The following is a 22,311-nucleotide window of genomic DNA, read 5'->3' on the forward strand; positions in this document are numbered from 1 at the left end:
CCTTTTATGTGGTTGTAGAGTGGCAGTCTCCCCTGCGCCTTCTTTTCTCTAGGCTAAACAAACACAGCTCCCTTAGCTACTTCTAACAGGACATGTGCTCCTGCCCCTTCACCAGCACCACTGCCTTTCTCTGGACCAATTCCATCACCTCCATATCCTTGAACTGAGGGGCCCAGAACTGGACACGGCACTCGAGGTGCTGACTACAAGTGTGGAATTACTTCCCTAGCCCTGCTGGCCACTCTGTTTCTAACACAAGCCAGGATGCCATTGCCACCGGTCTGCCGGGGCTGTTTAAGGAGCACAGCTCAGCCCCGGCCCCCTGTACGCAACTGGTGCCCACGGGGATCAACCCGAAGCGCCTCCCGCACGGAGCGCCCACTGCCCCTGCCTGGCACCCACTGCCCCTGCCTAGCACCCACTGCCCCTGCTTGGCACCCACTGCCCCTGCCTGGCACCCACTGCCCCTGCCTGGCACCCTCGGGGCTGCCCGGCCTCGGACACCGCCGTGGGGGCGGTCCCGAGTCCCGCACACCAGCCCCGGCAGAGACACACAAGCCAGGTTAAAAGAGTCACCACCGCACCCTCCGTGCGCACCGCGCCCGCGTTCGAGGGCGCAGCATGACTTCCTGAGGAGTGGAGGGAGGCTGGAGCACCAGAAGCAAGGACACAAGGGAATAAGAGGTGGCCAGAAGCCAGCAGAGAACGGAACGACGCACAGGCATGCAGGGGAAAGGGAACGGAGCTGCACGATGTCAGATAGACACGGTGCCCGTGCTGTTGTGCTGAAGGGAGCTCGTTCCAGAGCAATGAAAAACGGTGGCAAGGTCTGTACCGTGTCTGGAGGAAAAAGTATGTAAGTACAAGATTAAGGTACCGATTAGACGTGATCATTCTGCGGACTTGTTTTCCTTTAAATAGAAGTATTTGACATACACCCCTTCTTGAATAAACACAGAGTCTTCTCTGCTTTTTTCATGGAACACATCTATATCTTTTCCCAGCTTTTAAAATGAATCACTTGTTTTCACCAGCTACCGGCCTTTTTTGAATGGTTGTTTTCCTTTAGAGTTTTGTGTTCCTGCACTGTTACCTATGTTGTCAAACAACACTGTCAAACTTTGTTGATGTCTTTCCTAATCATGATTATATGTTGTGGGTGCTGACACAGGCAGGGCCTAATAGAGCCTCTAACAGTTTGTGTAGAAGATACCATTGGAAAAAGTCATAAGCTCGATGAACTGCCCTATTCTGTGTCGGCATCAAGGCCAATATGTTCCCATTTCTGTTCCAGAGGCAGTGTTTCAACAAACAAACAAATACCTTCAAATCCAAAGTATTCCTTAAAGCTACTCTCTAGCATTCTCCCAAAATAAGACTCGGCAGTGTTAAGACTCTCTCCAAAGGCACTGAGCATAGTGACAAGAAGATTAAAGTAGCAAAATCAAGAAGACAGAAACACTGAGCAAAGTAATGTCTTTAGGCTGTCTTTGGGCAGAGTAATGAAGGGGTTGCGGAGAACTTGGAAGCTGAGGGAAGAACATAGAAAAATGAGAGTTAATGAAAAAAAATAGAGAAAAGAGAAGGAAACAGAACCATCTAGCAAAATGTTAGATGGGAGAGGGCATGTGGAGGTGGTAAAGGAGAAAAGGCAGGTAAAAGGTGAGCTTTATTGAAGGATGACAAGCACCACAATTTGGAAGAAGCACAAATTCAGTATTTAGCAAAAAGAAGATTAAAAAATGAAAGTACTTCAGTGATTCCAAAAATGTTCAAATTAGGGTTTGGTTGGGGTTTTTTTGTTTTCGTTTGGTTTGATATTTTGTTTTGATTTTTGTTTGGTTTTGTTCATTTTTTTGTAAATAAATGAAATACACTTGGTGTAGTCAGAATAGACATCACCCCAGAAATGGGATAAATGTAAAAACAGTAAGTAAAAAGGAAGAAACCAGCTGCAGGAAGTGTTCTTTTAAAAATACAGATTACTGGAAATAATAAACTGGTGTTGACTGAGATTTGTGCAGGTTAGGGAACTGTAGTCACAGTTCTTATGAATGCAGTCCAACCAGTGGCCAGAGCAAGATTTAAAATGTAAATAGGAAACAGACTGTTATTTGATCCTAGCACAGACTGTTATTCTATTCTATTCTATTCTATTCTATTCTATTCTATTCTATTCTATTCTATTCTATTCTATTCTATTCTATTCTCATCTTTATTGGATATGAAGTGGGAGTTTTAGTATGAGAGCTTGAATTCTGTTGAAAGGAGATGGTGAGGGAAAACAAGATGAAAAGGTAAATTGTCAGACTTGGCTTAAGAAAACACATCAAAGGAAAGTGGAGAGAAGAGAACAAGCTGTAACAAGAACTTGTAAGAGCAAGGCTGGCAAGGGAAGAAATAGCACTAAGGAAACTTCCAAAACACTATTAATGCACACCTAAGAGATGAGTCTTCAGTTCCTATGTGCAGAAAAGAAGAGTGAACTTTAAGAGTGACATTTAACTGCTAGAGTGAAAGCAAAGAACACAATAAATAAGAAGATGAGGGAACAATAAAAGGTGCTTGGCTGGACTTTTCTCCACAGAGAAAAGGTAGATTGGACTCTCAACTCCCACAAATATTTTGAGCAAAATTAACTTTGTACAGGAAAACTCAGGGAGAAAAACAGATAGAAATTGTAATGATTGTTAGCACAATGTGGGTTACTCTGGCAAATGCTATACTGAAGAATATCCTTATACAGTTTCAACTTTGAAATTTGTTTTATTTACATTTCTTCTTCATGGCCATTTTGTTAACAACTTTCAATATTTTTAGAAATCAAAGTACATTGCAAATTGCAATACACATCCAGAAATGAGACAGGTTGCATTTCAACCACTGAAGTGATGAAACATTCATCAGAAATAGAGCATTATTTGGTTAAATAAGAACAGCAGTTCAAATAGCTGTGCCTAAATCCTGTACATGCATTTCTTTTACCCAAATTAGCAAGAAGTGAGAACCCAAGTTTTTAACTTCATTTTTCTTTTTCCAAGTATACAGAAATTAGTAAATACATCTTTTAAATATTCCAAGATCACAGGTGAAATTTTACCATATTGCACAAACTTTTTTTTGGGAAGCTACAGAAATAATGAAAATATAGAACACATGGAAATTACACATCAGCTAGTTGAAATGCTTAATAAATATTTAAGAGCTTATCAAGACTTATTAAAATGCTTGTTTGATCCAATAATTAAAGCTCAATAAATAAATATGATTTTTTATACTGATTGAACTGAAGCAAGATCAGATTCTACAGTCTTAAGGAAGTATGGTTTTATTGTGGTATTTCAGATAAAACTCTGGGTTAAAAGCTTCAATAAAAATCACTTACCATGTGATGACCAATATTACTTGAGACATTTGTCTGTTGAAATAAAAATTACAACCATCCCATAAATAATAATATGCAGCCCAAATGAGCAAACTACTATCATCTCCCTTTTTTTTTTTTTTTTTTTTTTTTGGTCTGGAAAATTCCAATCAAAATCTGCAGGTTGTATTTTTGATGAATTTCTACAGACTTTCAAGGACTCACATGGTAGTTATTCCTTGGGTGAAGGAAGCATGAAATGAGAACAGGTGATACAACACAGCATTTATTCATTCCCTTTTGTCACTTGACATGTCACCAGCATTTCATTTTTTGAGGTTCTGTCAAGACCCTCATGGCAGGTCCATACAGAAAATCATCTTGATGAATGTGTCATTTTACAATACAGAAGCTACTCAAATTAATCTGTGCCTGCAGAGAGGCAGCCTATAACAAGTAGGGTGTTGTAAATTCAAAACTTCCTTAGTACACACTGACTTCTTAAACCATTAAAACTCTTCTGAACCATCTTGAAACAATCCCTTACTGCTTCAAGGCTTGTTAATAAGGTAATGGATTGGATGGACATAGGACCATGTCACTGTTGCCAGGGGATGTGAATGAAATTGAGAGTATAGTAACAGTAGCATTTTTAAAATTTTTCTATCTTCTTCAGTTTGTTTAAACATTAAAATTGTACTCTGGATTTGCTTAATCTGTGTGTATATAGGAGTGGGGAACATAATGGGAGAATGGGGGGGGGGGGGGTTTAAGGTTTCTCTGGGAATAATAGTGAATTGGGATATGGAAATTTTAATTATATTTTCACAGAAATGTTACACCTGTGAAATTCTCTTCCAAGGATTGGTATTCTTCCTGTGAAACTCAGATTTGAAAGTCACATAAATCCTAAAGGATAAAGTCATCCCATAGTGGAAAAAGATCCCCATGGCAAATTATAGGAATCGAGGAGGATTTCACTTGATGGTATTCTATAAATCTGTATAGGATGGGCCATCTTGCTTCAGTGTTACACAATGCAAGATTCAGGGGCAAACTCAAATGTGAAAATGCAGCTCATCTGCCAAGAGAAAAAAAAAAAGGAAATAGATGCAGGCAGGACACTTCCTCCTTTTGTGCAGTTACCTCTGCAAAAGATCTGCACAGCTAACAAAGTCTCTGGCAATGAGACAAGAATAAAAAAAAAGCTTAGTGAGTGTCTAAACAGTTTTTCCCCCTCATTTGCCTTAGCTTCTTACAGAATATCAGGAACAGTACTGATGCCTGGGGGCTGGGACTCACCCTAGGGCTATGTTGGGCACCCTGGGGCCCCTTGTAGTTAAAACAGCATGGTGCCCAGCTGTTCTGGGAATGACACTCTCTCTCTCCATGCCTGAGCCAAAATAAGCTCAGCTACACTTAATTGGCTTCCAGCTGATCATAGCTCATGCAGCTGCATCTGAACTCTGCCCAGGGATTAACCTGTACAAGCTCAGGGCACTCACCCAGGCACCCAGGCTCCTCCCCAGCCCAGATGTGGTGCAGGCTGATGACCAGAGCTCAAATGCACTCTCAAGGATGCTGGAAGGTCATCCCCACAGGCATATAAACCCCATCTCAATGTGTCTCCTTCTTAATGTAACAGGGAGAGCAGCCATCTAATTTTCAAACTGTGTGGTGATTTGTCTGGCTAGCCATAGGATTTTTTTTTCCATGATACCCTTAAGAGCTGCAGAATAAGTTTACCAGGAGGATATCTAGAGAAAGAGCTGACAGTGGTTAAAGTACCTTTGAACTCTTCTGGTATTACCACATGAGACACTTATACATAACGTGTTTGCAACCAAGTTTGCACTTTCCACGCTGGGAAAAGCAGGTTTTCAAGGCCTGAAACACCCTTTAGGCTTTGTTAAAAAAATAAATGCATGAACAAGCCCTTTAAATCTTGGTGAGGAAACAGAGTTAAGGAACAGGCTCCACCCCTCTGTGAGTTAGTGAGGGCTTACAAAAAATCACTTGCACAAGCCAGTTAAAAATAAAGCAGTGGCTGGAGCAGAGAGACAAAAAAAATTGGGACTACAAGCTATTAGAAATACTTTTCCTGTCTCAACAGGAACAGGCTGAGAACATTTACTCGGATTCTTCTTAGGAGAATGTTTATACTTGTATTGAGATAATCTTTGTGGGGCTGATTTGATTTTGGCCTTTAATGTGTTTAACTATCTTTGTGTCAGAGACAATTTATATTGGAGCTGTGTTGTTTGAACTGATTGTATTTTTCTGCTAAAGAGGGAAGTTTTACTCAATTTCCAAGTGAAACATCAAATTATCTAATTAGGGAAAAGCACACATAGAAAAGAGAAGTTAGAAAATGAGGACAGCTTTAGCAAATAATTTGTTTTTAAACTTAAATACCTAAATTTGCAGCTATTAAGTTTCTCCTAAAATTCTTACAAATCAAGGGAGACCAAGCAGCAGTAATACCTCCACAATGCATAGAGGGTTCTGAGTAGGCAATTTGCATTTTCTGCAATTCAGAACATTATATTTAGCACATAGTGTAGTTTCCCTGTGGGTGCACAGCATTATAAGTGAAAACAAACAGATACAAAGCATTTTAAAAACAGCATTTCAGATGACGCATTGCCTGCTTGAAATGACAAGTGTGTACATTGCAGGGTAAGGCTCATATCCACCTCTCCTTTATAATTTGAAAGTCTGTGTTGATTTATTTTCACTCTGCTCCATGTGAGACAGGGCTATTTTGAAGCCTTTTGGGAGAAGAAGAAAAATATCACTGTAAAGAAACCATCTACCATGAAATTTTAAAACTGCTTGGAAAGGAAACTCAGGAGATTTCTATCTCAAAGCCCATCCAATCATCCTTTATTTGGAACTGCTTTTAAATACTCTTCTACTGCAATGGGAGAAACTTCTCCATACCAGCTTTGAAGCCAGATGTGTTCAATGTTCATTTTCATGAAGAACCACTCATAGCTACGAGGCCACTTTCTTACCACTGGGTGCCTGGAAGGACAAAGAAAAGCAAAAAAAAAAAATATTAGATGTGCCAAAGCATATGCATAGTCTGCTTTTTTTTCAGCCCACTGTGCTCAGCCAGAATGAAACCTGAGATATGAGAACACCACCATTCATCTTTTTGGCCCTTCCTTGGTGTAAGGTTTACAATCTTTCTCACCCCAGTCTGGGGAGAACTGCAATGCAGGCCAGCAATCACCGTCCCCCACTGCAGAACCCTGTCTCTAAAGGTAGGTGTTATTTGGTCTCTGAGTAAGAGAAAAATAGTTAGAGAAGACTCTTTGAATGTATATCAGGGTTGTGCTTGTATCTGTTTAAAGGAAACAGTGTCCTGAAAATACCACATCTTTGGTAGCAATTGGTGGTATGGAAGGAGGGCTAATAAAACTGGGTAGCAGATAGAGCATTGCTTCTGCAAACTGTCACCTCCAACAGCCTTCTCATCCTGTATCTTTGTCCCATTTCTCTGGTCTCCCTTACAGCTAGGTCAGACAGATTCTCCCTGACTGGGTGCAGATGTCTGCTCCCCAAGCCCCAGCAGGCATAGCTGTGTGAAGCTCAGCAGTGATGCACAGAGTGGATACCACAGTTCAAGTCAGTGCTTGCAGGAACATGGGCGGGGAGTGGTGCAAGTCTTGCAGGGTGGCTCACTGCCCTCTGCTCCTGCAGAGGACCCTGCAGCAGATGTGCTTGGTTTGGCAACCTCTTGGTCTCCCTCTCATTAGGAAAATGGTGTTTCCTACCATTTTCTGAGTTGTTCCTTTCAGCACCTATGATTCTGGGGTTGGTAAGTGGCACCAACTTACCATAAGATGCTGCTGGCACTGGATGTGCCCCAGCAGCCCTCACTTTATCATTCTTACTCTTGCACCCTGACAGCAGAACATCCTCTGCTGAGATGCTGCTGGACTCTGGATCACATGGAAATCTAATTCCTGTGAAGTTTGTAAAGGTTAGTTTGTCAATATGGCTCCATTTGTTCATGGTCCCATTTTTGCTATTGGTGGCACACACTGACAGAGTCCCACCCTGACCCCATCCTGTAGGTGAGAAGGAATACCACCTCTGGGCTGTTTTGGATCTAAGCTCATGCCAGTTTCCCAGCAGTATTTGATTGACCAGGCAAGGTGCACCTGGAGGACAATCCCTGGCGGCCCGTGTGGGAGGTGTGTGCCCCAGCTAAGGTTTAGGCTTTTCATGCCTGTAATTCTGGAAATCTACTGAAGGGCATGGGAGCACGCCCTGTGTGCATGCTACACATCTGGGTTGTGCCTGCCTCTGTTCAAAGGAGACTGTTCAGACAGCACTATGGCTTTGAAGCAGCTGGGACATTAGCAGATATAATTAAACTTGTAAACTCCACCCTGAAAATGTTTGTAAACCCAAAGGCAGCAGACCTCTGCTCTGTCTCTGAGTCCACTACCTGTCATAAGGTGGGGTAGAATCATTAAAGATAACAAATACACAGTGGAGTTATGGAATCTTTCCTTGGTACCAGGTGACATATCTTCATAATTCCCAGATTATAAATCGAGTCGAGTCCAACACTAACTGCATTTCCATATTTCATTTCCTCAGGAGTTAAAAGGTCTGTCATTCCAAGCCACACAGAGGCCAACATGCTTCATGGCCCCAAAGCAAAGGTCAGGTTTGTTATTTCTCAGATTTTTTGTACCAAAAGGCCACATTTGTGTATTTGTCTCAAGCCTATGGGTTGCACTCTACTACATGCCTGTTAGATACAGACCTGGAAAACACTGCTTGCTTGGCAAATTCTACTTCCTCCGGAGGCACCGTGACCATCTGTCCTGTGAGAGTCAGCCTGGTGCACCTTGGATCCTCTGGATCAATTACGTTTTTTCTGTGCACAGAGAAAATTGCTCATGAGTAATAGCTTGCTTTCTTTCTTAAGGGTTTTTGGAGAAGTGTGGACTCCTGCTCACATATAAAAAACTCTGGCAAGCCTTGTGGGTCTTCTCTACTCCCAGCTATACTGTTTGGTGGAGGGGGGAAATCTGGAAGGAACACTTTACTGACACATAGCTCTGCTGTAGATAGTTGATTAATCTTAATTTATGCTCACAAAAATTGGATTAGTATATATTAGCTTGTAAAAAAATATGAAAATATCAGTATTCTCAGACAGATGTACAGTCCTGTATTTAGGATTCTGAGAAGTATTGAGATGGTTAGTCCCTGCCATACAGAAAAGAATATGAATATGTGTATCTGTAAGTAAAACATAAGGTCTTTTCATTGTGCTTATCCTAGAAAATGAATCCTTGCTCATTTTTTACTCATTTTTCAACCGCTTTGCACCAAATCTTGTTACTTTATGGCTCTTTGTATATATTAATAATAAATAACTCCCATTAGTAACTGCAGGGCAATTGCTGACTCTGACATATACAATACAAGGATATAAATCAGAAGTAAATCTACCAATTGCAAAAAAAAAAAAAAAAGTGTATTAAATGAGTGCAAAGGCTTGATCCTGGCAAAGACTGAGCAGCCCTAAGTCCTGTTGCCAGTAGTTTGAGACTGCTTAGTGTCTCAGGGAACCATGTTCACATGTCAGCCCAAGAAACTACATCAGGAAATCAAAGCTGCATTTCTTCTTTGCTGTGTTTTAATCACAGTAAATTACATCTCATCCATGTACAATTTTACTTAAAGACCTTGGCTTGAGCCCTTTAGCCTTAACTGTGTACATTCTGCAATGGCTTCATTTTTGGTTATATTTCTCAATGTGTGTCTAGTGTATGCAGGAAACATATGGGCATCCTCCTGCAGCTAATTTAACACCTGCAGATTCTCCACAGATGGCTATGAGAGACTGTGTAGCTCACTAGATAAAATAACTGCTTTTCTAAAGAGGGTCATGAACAGATATATGTAAGGAAGTACAGGAGGCTGACTGATACTTGACTATGTCCGGTAAACACTTGCCACTGTCTGCAGCCTGACCTCCAAAGTGCCATTTGCAGTCACATCATCTCAGGGACACTATTTCAGTGTCCTGCTCAGTCTGGAGCAGCAGTTGAAGGCGATGTTCAGTTTAACAACTTTTGGACAATTCCATTTGTATTTGTTTTCCTCTCCCATGCTTACTGATGGAAGGAAGGGTCAAGGCCAAAGATCAGGCTCAGACTTTCTGTCTACATCAGCTTATAAAGGTCTCATTTTCTCTGATACAATTTTTAAACTTATAAAACTGGTGTTGTGAGTACAAAAATCTGCATTTCCTGCCTAGGCAGGGAATGGGTTTATTAAACATGGGTTTATTTCTATTAGTGTGTATGCAGAGTACAAACTTGTCTATATTATTACCTTGGTACACCATAGATCCTCAGCACTGACTCCTACTGCCTGCTGAAGATGTCACTTCATGTCTGGATTCCAGTGGCCTGAAAGTGCTCTGTCCCTAAGGAACACAGCTCCATGCCCCAGGGACACCCATAGCTCCTGGGATTCCCTAAGGAACACAGCTCCATGCCCCAGGGGCACCCATAGCTCCTGGGATTCCCTAAGGAACACAGCTCCATGCCCCAGGGACACCCATAGCTATAGCTCCTGGGATTCCCTAAGGAACACAGCTCCATGCCCCAGGGACACCCATAGCTCCTGGGATTTCTTTTGCATAGGCTTTGGGTGTTGTGTGGCTGCCCAGCACCCATGGCCCAGTGAGATGCTCACCTACCAAAACAAATAAATAAAGGAAAATACAGTGAATACAGCTGAAGAGAAAGAGGGGTGTCAGCTGAGGGTCTGTGTGTCCAGCAGCCAGGGCAGTGCACATTCACACTCTGGCAACTGTTGGCCCTGGATGATGAAGTGTTCAAGTCCATTTGAAGCAATCTCCTGATCTATTGTTGTCTTTTATGCTTAATCTTAATACTGTGTCCAGAGCTCTCTGCATAAATATATTCAGTATATATTTAACATTTATATTGATGAAGGAAAGGGACTTACTGCATGCAGAAATTCAGTTCAGAAAATTGCTTTAAAACAACTGTGCATCTGAATATATGATACTATTTCCTTCACAGCCAAACAGTATCATAAAACAACTGAAGAGCCAGGAAAAGCAGGAATATTTGCAAGTGTATCTTGCACACAACTCCTAGGTAATACATAGTTAATTTCTTTAAGAGAGGATTTTGAAAGAGACTGTTATTAAAAGATGACTATGTTTCACAGAGCAGGTTGAGGTGATAGATTTTGGATGTGATCAGGAGCAGTGAGAAATTTTGGTCTGACCTTCTCAGATTATATATATTGGTGTTTTTGTGAAAGTCCATGTTTATTCTGAAAGCATAGGATTTGATTTTGAGTAGGCAATAGAGCTCATGCTGGTGTGGTTAAGTAGTGAACCCTGCCTCCCTTTGCTGAGAAAGTTTTGTCTAATAGGACTAGTGTCTGATGTGACTCTTCCACAATTGACATGAAAAGCTGCTCTCCACATATTTGGATGACAATAAAACCCACACATTGTGCATCCATAGCTTGAATAGGTTCTTTTATGTTTTGGTTTTTTCCCCTGGCTTCTTCTATTTACAGTTTTCTGTACATTCTCATGAAGCAGGGTGCTACAATGATTGACACATATAATACTATCTTTCCAGTAAAAATATTCAAACTGAATTTTGCATATTGGAATAATATTCTGGAGGGTCAGTTTGTTTTTCTGGGAAAAGACTCAAACAAATTATTTGTTGAGATACTGTTAGGTGAAGTTTTGGAAGAGCTGAACAGGGCAATGGTACATTTGACTGTTATTACTTTCTTGGTTTTGCTTCCAGGCCTGCCTCTTATAATAGGTTTTCTGTTTCAAATTAGGAACCTTGTATTCTAAATTGACATTAGCATTAGTATTTTCTTTTTCAAATGAACCCTTCATATTCTGAAGTGAATCTATTTCTGCATTTATTTTTTGGCATAGTATTTCACCTAATGATGCTTGATTACTTGTATACTTCTTAAACCATCAAAACCCACTAAACTTACAGCTACCATTTCTGAATGTTGTGAATGGGTCTTGAGTTTTCAGTGTTGTTACCAGTGCAACTAATACAAATGCAGGATTTGCTTCCTTGGAGCAAGGTGATATAGTCAGGTATTTATATAATATTTTTACTAAAGATAATAAAAGGATATTTACGAAAACATTCCTCACTTGCATCTGTAGAGGTCTAGTCATGCATTCACCAGACATTTCTTGCCTCTGCGTAAAGTTCCTCTCATTTTTGCTGGCACATGAACAAGTTGATGCAGTTGATTTTTTTCATGCTTATTTCAAATACATATGCTTTGCTGCAGAAAATTAGGAAGGCCAGATTAAAATGGAAGATTCAGTTTATGCATTTTATAAGAAAACAGTGCATTAAGAGATATCATCTTAATTATTCATCTGATCTGTGAAGACAGAAGAATTGATTGTTCCTGTTCCTCTTCTTACAGTGAGCAAAGTAGGTATGCAGAGTTTGACCCAGTCCAGGCATTTTCTTCCAAGTGTGTGAGATGATATCACCTACAAAGGTGCCACCTTTACTGAGCTTAAGGAGTGGCCTGCATCCAAGTGAAAAGTATTTCCCAACAGAAATGCAATGCTGCAAAGCACACTGCTAATGACCATGTCCCAGTTATTTTACTGTGTAACACTTACACAGTTTCCGGGTCCTGGTTCAAGAGTGGTTCAGAATAAAGAGTGGCACCTACTCATTAAATTGTTTACTACACTAGCCATCTCTTGGAGTTTAATTAGAAGGATTTTATACAGCAACTATCCAAGTCCAGGTGTTATGAACCTATACTTCAAGCTGCTGTGTCTATATTGGCACATAAGATGATGATGTTTGAACTTGGTTAGGATTTCCTTTCACATTTGAGAACTCTGCTTTGACTCCTGATGATGATGGTCTGTCTCCTGGTTTCTGACCAACTATCACTGATTATTATCTTCATTCTCAGCCTCTGCATTCCATTAGTGAGGTGACACTGATCTGCCACAGATCAACATGAAAAGCAAATTAAGAGTTTGGAAGGCACTTGGGAATGAAAAGCCAGGAACCCCCAAGAAGGAACTGGTAGGAGAAAGGCAGGAGGGTTTAGTACTGTTCCAGTCTGGGTGTGGAAGCAGGGGTCTATGCAGAGGAATCCCTCTCTTCTTCCCCAGACTCCTTTTCCCACAAAGGAGCTGATATCCTTCTTCTCCACTCCCTGAGGAAACAAGACCTTCCATCTTCCCTGGAAGGATAAACATATGTCCACTGAACACATTTCTCACTGCCGTGTGAGAAAACTCTGCTCTTATCCCTCTACTTCTTCAGAGTTGCAGAGACAAGAAGCTGGGAAAGAGTTTTCTCCTATTGCAGAAAAGAAGAGACAGAGAGCCAAGCACACGGCTCATGAATGGCATAAGGGCAATGACTGCTTCCACATATTCTAAGCTCTCCTATAATGGTAGCAGTCATGAAAACCCATATAATTAGGAGATGGGGATTGGCTGCTGATACAGCTCATCCCTGTCACCTCCCATGGATGCAAGGTAGGTGACTGTCACACCCTGCACAGGGCTCCTCTTCATGTAGCCTCAAACTAGGCACAAGATGAAAAGGCAGAATTATTTTCTACTATAAAATGCATCATAGGATTTTTGTCCCCTAAAAGCTACAGAGAGGAAGGGAGGGAATGCTCAGTCCTTAGAGAATTATTGTAAAGTGTATATAATTTTGATTCATAAATATGATTAATTTTTAAAAGTAAGTTACTCTCCTCATTCATTTCATTTGTTCACTACTAACTACCAGAGTCTCTGAAGCAGAAAGAATGTATTGGTGCTGCTAATCTGCATGGCATGAACGTCAAACAAAATCTCCACTGAAAGCAATTTCATAATCTGAAAAGCTGTTGCTGGCCTTCAACCGGATATGACTAGGCAGATCTGATTTTGACAAGAATTTCTTTATCAGACATGGTTGGGAGCCAGCAAAGTTAAAATATTTTTGCTTTTGGAAGGGGTCTTCTGTTCTGAATCTGAAGTCAAGTCAGAGAGCTAAAGTGTATTGGTCCAGTGGCTATTCTTTCATTTAAGTGAGTCTGTACTCCTAGTATGTGTTTCAATATGTTAATGTGTTCAATATGTTAATAATAGTTAATGTGTTTTAACTAATTTCATTCTTTCTAGAAGATAATCCTTCCTAAAATATTTTAATTACAAAGTGTTACACGAAGCCAGTCTGTTTGCCTCTCTCAATTGACAATAACAATGCATTTTTTCAGCTGAACTCTGTGTTTCAGACAGGAAGCTTTTATATAGTTTAACCATAGACAATTCAGGGAGAAAAAAAAAAAAGAATCACAGCATCAACTATTTTTGTAAACACAGTCAGAGAAACAGTATTTCACTAGAAAAGGGATTTTAGGAAGTCGGTTATTTAAGAATATAGGAAAAACAGTAATTTAGAGCTGTATTGTGTGTATAGGGTTATGATGATAGTAGGTTTCATGTTTGACTTTCTAATTTGGTACCTTCATTTAAATTTTTTTTTAAAATACAGATTTTTCAGGAACAACTACTGATGTAATTATTTGCATATGACTAAAAAGGGCCAATATAAATACCAGAACTAGAAATATGTCTGTGCCACAGAATCGGGAGGTGGATCTCAAAAAATTATGGATGTCTGAATTCACCTTTGTCTTCTGCATGCATAATTTCTCATTGTGTGAAGGTACAGTACCAGATTTCTTTGTTATATTAATCCTCATATTAACAACAGTGACTCTACAAACCCAGCAGTAGTTATATGTTGAGTGGCCATATGACATCTCAAAGGTTGTGCCTTCCACCCATGGCAGCCTTATTGTCCCTCAGGATTACCAAGGAAACGAAGCTGGATGTTTGTGCATGCTGCTGATCCACCACACAGCAGGAACCCAGACCCACAAAATTCCTCTTCTCTTCCCATGGCTTGGTGGCTCAGCATTTCCTGCCAACATTCTCCATGCAGCATTTAGGAAATCTACAGAGGCAGCTTATGTCCACTGAAGACATCTGCCTGATCATGCCAATCTGCTACCTCAAGCACCAGATAAGCATGGTGAGTAAAATGGCTCTGATGGAGATCATAAATCAGGAGGGGAATCTGAATTCATGAAAATCACTCATGGCCTGCAGTATGGATTTGAAACACCATCCATAACTAATAGCAGGAAAAAACCAAAGGTGGACTGATTCCAAAGCTTGCTGCTTTTCCCTTGTATGAAAACCAGTTCATGGCAGCCATGTAACCGCTCCTTCTCTAAGAAAGCTGTAGTGTGTCCCTGTGAATGTGCTGAACCTGATGTCAGGGAGGTGACACACGTTTAAAATTAATTGCCTGTTTTCCAGGCTGCAGCTGTAATGAGGCAGACTCAGGAGCTTACTTGGAAGGAGGAATCCTCTGAGCAGCCTGTGTGTTGTGAAATGTGTTTAGAACAATAGCTGCTCTATTCTTTAATGTCGGGCTTGGTCTTGCTCCCTCTGAAAGCTGCAAGAATGAAACTTAATCCTTTCAGCTTGTCAGTAGCATAGACATACCAGTATATTTATAGCCCTGAACCATTTAATTTTTCTTGCTTCTATTATCCATTTATCAGCCTTCAGATAAGATGCTGTGTAGTTACTGACAAATGCTGTCTCTATCCTGGCCATCAGAGCCTTCTCAGAGAGGGGCAGCCCATCTCCCTCTGGGAAATGGTAATCTCTAGGTCAGAGATGAGGAATCCAAACTGTAGCTGCAATACTAAAATGTCTTGAAGTTAGTGCCTAGTCAGATGCATTGCAGTCCTCTTTCTTTCAATATTAAATGTTATTTTTCTTATTAGTTTAGGGTTTTCAAATTTTCTCTCCAGCTGATTAAATATTGAGGCTGGAGCACCATAAAGGCCAGTCTGTATTCCTCACATCCTTGAAAGGGAAAATATTCATTATCAAGGTTTGGAACTTGAGTCTGTTCTGAAACAAAACAAATGAAATTTGCTACTAAATAAATTTAATATCAAATTGGTGTACACAAGTCACTTGAAACTCATTAGGTACACGAAGACATTGAAATGTCAGCTATGTTTTCTTTCTAAAGGCCAGAGATTTCTTTTGCATGCAATAGGTCAGAAGCATTTTTCAGGAGAGTGCCAAATACTCCCAGGAGCATTGGCTACAGGCACTGATCAGCTTTCTCATTTATTTTGATTCTTGCAACTCAAAGTACATTAATAATGGAACTCTAATGAAGTTCCACATGAAAACAAGCTACAAATGCATTACCAGCATACAAGGACATGAACTTTCTCACAGAGAATATTACTCATTTAGCTATTTTACATAATTATTTTGAAATTAAAACAATTAATGATGCACTGAAGAAAATGTATGACAAGAATGACACTTTCCTGTGCAAAGAAAACCTCACAGATACCATTTTAATGCTAGCAGGACCTGAGGTCTCACAGAGCAAAAGGTCTCTCATATAGTGCTAGTAAAGGAGACTTTTGCTATACCAAACTTGAGCCATCACATAAAGCTCTGCACTGGGGATGCAGTGTGCTGTTTGCATGGCACAGACCATCTATCTCAGCCGGTCAAGTGCACCCTGAAGCTGGGGACAGGCCACCCCAAGCACTGGCAGTGGGGCTTGGACACCTTTTTGTTTTCTTCAGTGTCGCACCACCCACAGAGCCCTTTCAGTGGGGGGACAGTGGGGTGCTGTGCTGGGCTGCAATTTTTGATGGTGCTGCTTTTAAATGTAAAAATCGGTCATGGATTCCTAGTTTGAAACATACATTAATTTCTGACCTGGTTATAGGGGAAGGGAAGAGAAGAAAGGTAAAATCCATTGCCTATACCCTTCCTTGCTAAGAGACAGTCTCAAATCTTGCTCACATGGAGCACTGATCAAACTGAACCTTCGTAGTCAATTCAGTACTAACTCAAATATTTGGAGTATGGCTACCTGCTGAAATGAGAATATTCTATTTTCCACCACCTTCTCTTTGCCTTTCCCCTCTACTTTGCTCTTCTCTGCCTCTTGAGGAGCTGATTCACGTTACTCAGACAGTAGAAATCTCATCCAGAAAAAAACCCCAAGAGGTTTCTGCTGGGTTACTGAGCAAAAATAGGCCCACCATATGGTCAGCTGGAGGGTGGGGGTGGGATTGCATAGCCAGGAGCAGTACCAGCCACAGGATGAAAAGAAGAAGGATCAGCATAAAAACTTATTCTTGCTGTCAGGATAATTTTCTTCACATTTGTTTCAGCTCAGGCTGAGACAAAGCCCAGAAGTGATGGGGGGCAGGGTAGCACATGACTGGGTGGTAGGGAGGGAGAGTATGGATGTGGCAAACGGTAATTAGTTTGGACTAAGCCGTTTTGGAAATCCAGGTTCAGCTTCTTGGCCCAGAGAGCTCTTCTGACCACAGAGCATAGTCTCAGGCTGCAGAGAAGACTGGAGAGTCAAGTGACAGAATCCAGGTTTCCCTGGCTGCAAAACAAGCAGCAGCAATATCTGGCATAGTGATCAAAATAATAGGGTTTTGAAAATTAATAGTGATGTAATAAAAAGACATTGAATAAATATCCTCAAAGGTTTGTGATGTATATGGATTTCATATTTCTGTAAATCATACAGCTTTTCTCTTTTGTTGGTGAATTAACACTTCCCAAACAGGTAAATAGGGCGGTGATGTTGCTAAGCCATAAAAGGCAAAGACTTTCAAGAGTGGCTGTTTAAAGTTAGGGATCAAAGGCCACACATAAGTGCCTAAGTGGGTGTGTGGTTTTCAGAAGTGCTCAACACTACCACATCATCAATGGAAGCTGCTCTGAGTCTTGGGCCTCTGAAAATAGGGGCATTGAGCAATCAGACATAGGACTTAAAATACATTTTTAAGCACTTGGTCTGAATAGTAAGTTTACTATTAGACTGAATTAAAAAGCTCAGAAAGCAGCAATAAATGCCATTAAGCCTGCAATGATGGATATTTTTATTTTCTAAATTATTAATCCAAAATATTTAATTGAAAATATTTAAGCAATAAGCAGAACCATTCCGGTGTTAACTTCACTACTTCACTGACCTTTCAAGCATTCAAGACTGAATTAGCGTAACAAATGGTGGTGGTAGAAGTTTCCTTTTAGGTGTTTGACATTGTAAGAGGAAGCCATGATTTCCATTCCTTGTGGCTAGGATGTCAGCCTGAAATTACTTGTACTGCTTCAGACTAAGAAACATTTCATTTTTCCACCATATAACTCTCTAGAAAACAATATATTCTGGAGACAAATACAGACAAGTTTAACAGTAATGTTTTATATTTGCCATTCCCGGCTTTTCCCAGGGTTCTTCTCAGCTAGCAGGTTTGAGAGGTGGAATGATACTCAAGGCAATCTTCAGGTGAGGAAATCTAGTCTTAAGCTAAAACCTCTCCTTCCCCAAAGAGGACCTTAAATTGGAATAAAAACTATTAATGCCATTTCTTTCTGAAGGACTCTGTTCTTCCCAGTTCTCTCTCTCTCCTTGGAACGTCAGCTACGACCTGCTTTGGTAAGAGACAATTTCTGTCTGACACCATTTCGGTGTCATGTACCTCGTCACATAAAGAGGCCTTTGTAAATAACACTTCACACAAGGCTGACCCAGCCAAGTTTGCCACAGGATTGACTGTAAACAAACATATGGTAGAGCTATGTCTTTTTCAAGGAGACAAGAATGGAGAGGGGAATTGAATCATCTTTGAGGTTACATACATGCATTTTACACATGTAAAGCTTTGGGGATCTGAAGTTATTCATTATATGCAAAGGGTGAAATGGAGCTGTTGGAGCAAGTCCAGAGGAGGCCATGAAGATGATCACAGGGTTGGACCACCTCTCCTACAAAGACAGGCTGAGCAACTGGGGTTGTTCAGCCTGGAGAAGGCTCCAGGGAGACCTTATAAGCAGATTTCCAGTACCTAAAGGGATCCTACAAGGAAGCTGGGGAGGGACTTCTCACAAGGGCGTGTAGTGACAGGACAATGGGATAATGGATTTGAACTAAAAGAGAGTAGGTTTTGATTAGATGTTAGGAAGAAATTCTTTGCTGTGAAGGTGGTAAGACCCTGGAACAGGTTGTTCAGAGAAGCTGTGGATGCTCCATCCTGGGAAGTGCTCAAGGCCAGGCTGGATGCAGCCTTGAGCAACCTGGTATAGTGGAAAGTGTCCCTGTCTGTGGCAGGGGGTTGGACTTAGAATCACAGAATGGTTTGTGTCGGAAGAAACCTTAAGGGCCATCTAAGATTCTTTGACATGATTAAGAAGAAGTCAACTCACTGATGTCTCCGGAGAGAAGCACCAGGGATTGGATGTAGATTGGTAAACCCCAGATGTGGATTTCTCTATTTGGGGGGTCATTTATTGACTGTTTGTGATATACAAGGTGTAAAAATTTTGCAAAGCTATCACATTCCATCGTATTCTCTGAAGAGGCGGAAATCAGATGGAGAGTCACAGGCCTCAGAATGTAACTTGTGAACTGAGATCCTCTTACAGAACCCAGAGAGCTGGAGCCCTGTCAAGGCATTTAGCAGGGCCTCCAGAGTTTTCAGCAGAGCAAAGATGTGAATTGGATAGCCTCTAAAATGCTATGGATTTTATTGGCTAGATAACTATAGACTATTATAGGATTGTGAACACCTACATTTTATGTAGGCATGTCCAAGAAGAGATTAAAATTTAAGCATGTTAATGTTCAAGCTGAAAGCCACTCCAGCTGTTGATGCTACAATATAGTTCAGTGACACCTCTGTTTTCTCTACTATGCTTTACCAGGGGAATTTACTGGAAAATAAACCAACCAAAAAAAAAAACAACAAAGGAATGAGCATGTAGCTGATCATGAGAGTCAAAAATAAATGCAAGACGTTGAAGGTGGGGACCCAACATTCTGCTTTGAGATCTCTGTTCTCACTGAAGGTGGCAGGAGGCAGATAGAAGTGTTACCTGCAGAAATTTCCATCTGCCTCTGGAAGGGTCAGAGAAGCCATGGGATTCTTCATAAGATCTGTCACAGTGTTATCCTTTGGTGTCACATAAAAGAAAGGAATTCCAGTGCTGTTATTGATGGGACCATCGCTGAGAAGTAAACAGTTCCCGTAGGGCATACCTTGGATCTGCAAAATCCAAATAAGCAACTGGTTACATCCTTGCACATAGACGGTTTTCAAGGTGGGGGATTCCCTCAAGGGCTCTAGGAGAGAGGACAGCCAGCCCCATTGCTCCCACTTTCTGTTATCATCATGAGACAGCATTTCTTCTAAATTAGATCCACCTCCTCTAAATTAGATCTATCATGCTTCTATGAAAAGAGATCTCTCTTCTATTTTTTCTCTTTAGTCCTGACCATGACACTATAGAGAACTTTTTCTCTTACATTAAGCTTAAAGGAACTACCAAATTAAAAATGTTAAAGTGCATGAATGTCTTTTTTTTGCTGCCATTGATGCCAGGAAATGTTTACTCTAAACCAGTGCTGGTACCTTTCCTTAAACCCAAAAGGATATAGGGCCTAATTTAGACTTGATCCAGCCTGCTTTGTACTCTAATAGTGCCTCCTCTTTTGGTTTTGACTTGCAATATGATTGCATCAGTTTGCAAAAACAAGAAAGCATTTAAGTTAGAATTGTGTTTGAAGTCAAACTGGACATCAGCTCAGCTTCCTGGGCAGGAACATCAGATTCCTGATGGGGGGGTGGGGAGGGAGTGTGTATCTCAACTACCAAGCCAGCCAAAGTAAAACCTCTTCTCATGGCAGAGAAGGGACACTAAGGAGCCAAGCTTTCAAAAATATTTTCTCCCATACACTGCCCTATGTACACACAGTGGTTACAATGCATGCAAAAATGTTCTTGCCCAGTAGTGACACTCCTCAATATGCTTCAGAATGACATATACTCCTACTGTGCTCTTCATCCCATTATAAATAGTAATGACAGATATTCAATTAATTACTACTTTTTTCATGTCTTCAGATATTTTTTCTTCATGGTCTATTAAATGTTAAACAGCAAAATTATCTGTCATTGCATTAAATCTTTTTCAACAAAATCAAATTAAATATGGATAGTTAATAAGAAAACCCTGGATGATGTTGTTACCTCGGTAGCATGCTTTCTGATTTTTAATGTTTATATGCCTGCAAAATTTTAATGCTTATAGTGCTTATAAATGGTCTTTGTTGGCTTTCCTTAGAAGTAATGCTTTAATGATATTACATAACTTAGAAAATACAATTCCTTGTTTATTATCAAGAGTTACAATTAAAAAAAAAAATGCTCTCAGTAACATTGCAGGATGTGTTCCCATTGCTTAAAATAGTCTGCCATACAAGGTTAATGTCACTCTGGATTCTCAAAAATAATTGTGATCACAGGCAGCATAGTCCAACATTCACAGCAGCAAACACCACCCCCCGAATTTTCAATTTTATTACGAATCAGATTTTTCTGTATTACTTCTGTCTTCTGTCTGGAGGCAGATAAATGCAGACTGTATTATGGCTGTAATTCGACTGAGGGTTTCTGGCGAGAGCATAAACCAAAAGAGTTAATGATCATATGGTTTAATAGGATTTTCAAAACCCGATGTAGAATTACAGGCCTCTCTGTCTACACATAGATTCATTTAATAGCATCTTTTTTTCAAGCTGTTACTTTGTATTTCACAATAACATTAACTGCCACTAACTCAGCCAAGCTTCCCGAAGACTTAAGTGCTTTTAAATTTAGTTCAAAATCATAAGCAAATTAATCTGTGAATACTTTCAACTGAAAGTTAAGAATGTATTTTTAAATAATTTTTTTCCTCTTTTCTTCCCCTTTTGTCTGAGTGGTACTGGATGCTGTGTCTCATCAGAACGTGTCACTTTAAAAAAGGAAATATTTTAAACCTGGAAAAAAGACTGACCCTAATTAGCAGACCAGCTGTTTTGTTTATTGTTCCTGACAGAGAAATCGTCCTTTAAACTGGTATAGCTGGACGAACGGGCAGATTTTGCGGTAGCCCAGCAGGCTCTCCTCCTTCTCCTCCTCCTCCTCCTGCAACAGCCCCTTTCCAAACCCTGCGATGCAGCTCTGCCTTCTGGCCTTGAGATTTTGGGGTTTTTTTGGTGTCTCTCTGGTGCGGCTTTTAGCGTGCATCCTCCCTCCCTGTGCTCCGGGCACGATTCCTCCAGAGTTCGCGCTGCTCCCTGCGCGGCGCGGGCGCTCGTCCGGCGGGTAACGCGTGGCGCGGGCGCCGCGGGCACCGTACCTTTCCTCGGGCGGCCCGCGTCGCCACGAAGCCCCAGGCGCTGTGTCGGGCGAGGAAGCGGGCGGTGCCGGCGCGTCCCGGCGCCCCGCCGCCCTCCCGCCGGTAGGAGAACATCCTGGAGGGGGCGGCCCCCTGCCCCGGCCGCCGCGCCGCCGGCCCGGAGCCCAGCGCCGCATCCTCGCGGTACGCCGAGGCCGGGTAGCTCTGCTTCCAGAGGCCGCCCGCCTCCTCCAGCAGCGCGGGCAGCGCCTCCTCGGTGGAGGAGCTGTGCAGCTCGTCCGCCGCCGCCCCCGCCTCGGGCAGCGGCCACGACACCGAGCTGACCACCACGTACCCCCCCGCGCCGCCGCACAGCAGCGCCGGCAGCAGCCAGCACGGCCACGGCCGCCGCGCCGACATCTTCCGCGCCGCGCCCGCCGCGCCCTCCCGCGGCCGCGCCCGCCCCGCGCACGGCGGCGGCGGCTCCGCTTCGCCCCGCGGCCGCGGCGCGCCCCGGGTGCGCGCCGCTCTGGGCCCCTCGCGGCTCCCAGCCCACGCGGAGCTCACTGCGGGGCACCCGGGAGACTGCTGGAGCCCCTGGTTC

The 22,311-nt window shown here is 41.8% G+C and overlaps 1 protein-coding gene across 2 annotated transcripts; it reads right to left on the bottom strand.

Annotated features, from left to right (window-relative positions):
* Positions 1 to 3,632: 3,632 nt before the first annotated feature.
* CREG2 (cellular repressor of E1A stimulated genes 2) lies at positions 3,633 to 22,158 on the bottom strand. Of its 2 annotated transcripts, XM_021538483.3 has the most exons (4): positions 21,729 to 22,158; positions 19,422 to 19,591; positions 8,151 to 8,264; positions 3,633 to 6,391 (listed from the first exon to the last, which is right to left on the bottom strand). In XM_021538483.3, the coding sequence occupies exons 1-4, from the start codon at positions 22,125 to 22,127 to the stop codon at positions 6,244 to 6,246; spliced, it is 831 nt and encodes a 276-aa protein (XP_021394158.2). In that variant the 5' UTR covers positions 22,128 to 22,158; the 3' UTR covers positions 3,633 to 6,243. The 2 variants fall into 2 exon arrangements, with proteins under 2 accessions (XP_021394158.2, XP_021394166.2); XM_021538491.3 differs by lacking the exon at positions 8,151 to 8,264 and having other exon boundaries at positions 6,234 to 6,391; positions 21,729 to 22,151.
* Between the last annotated feature and the right edge of the window lie 153 nt (positions 22,159 to 22,311).

This window comes from Lonchura striata, chromosome 1 (genome assembly GCF_050655825.1).
Source record: "Lonchura striata isolate lonStrDom1 chromosome 1, ASM5065582v1, whole genome shotgun sequence".
NCBI lineage: Eukaryota > Metazoa > Chordata > Aves > Passeriformes > Estrildidae > Lonchura > Lonchura striata.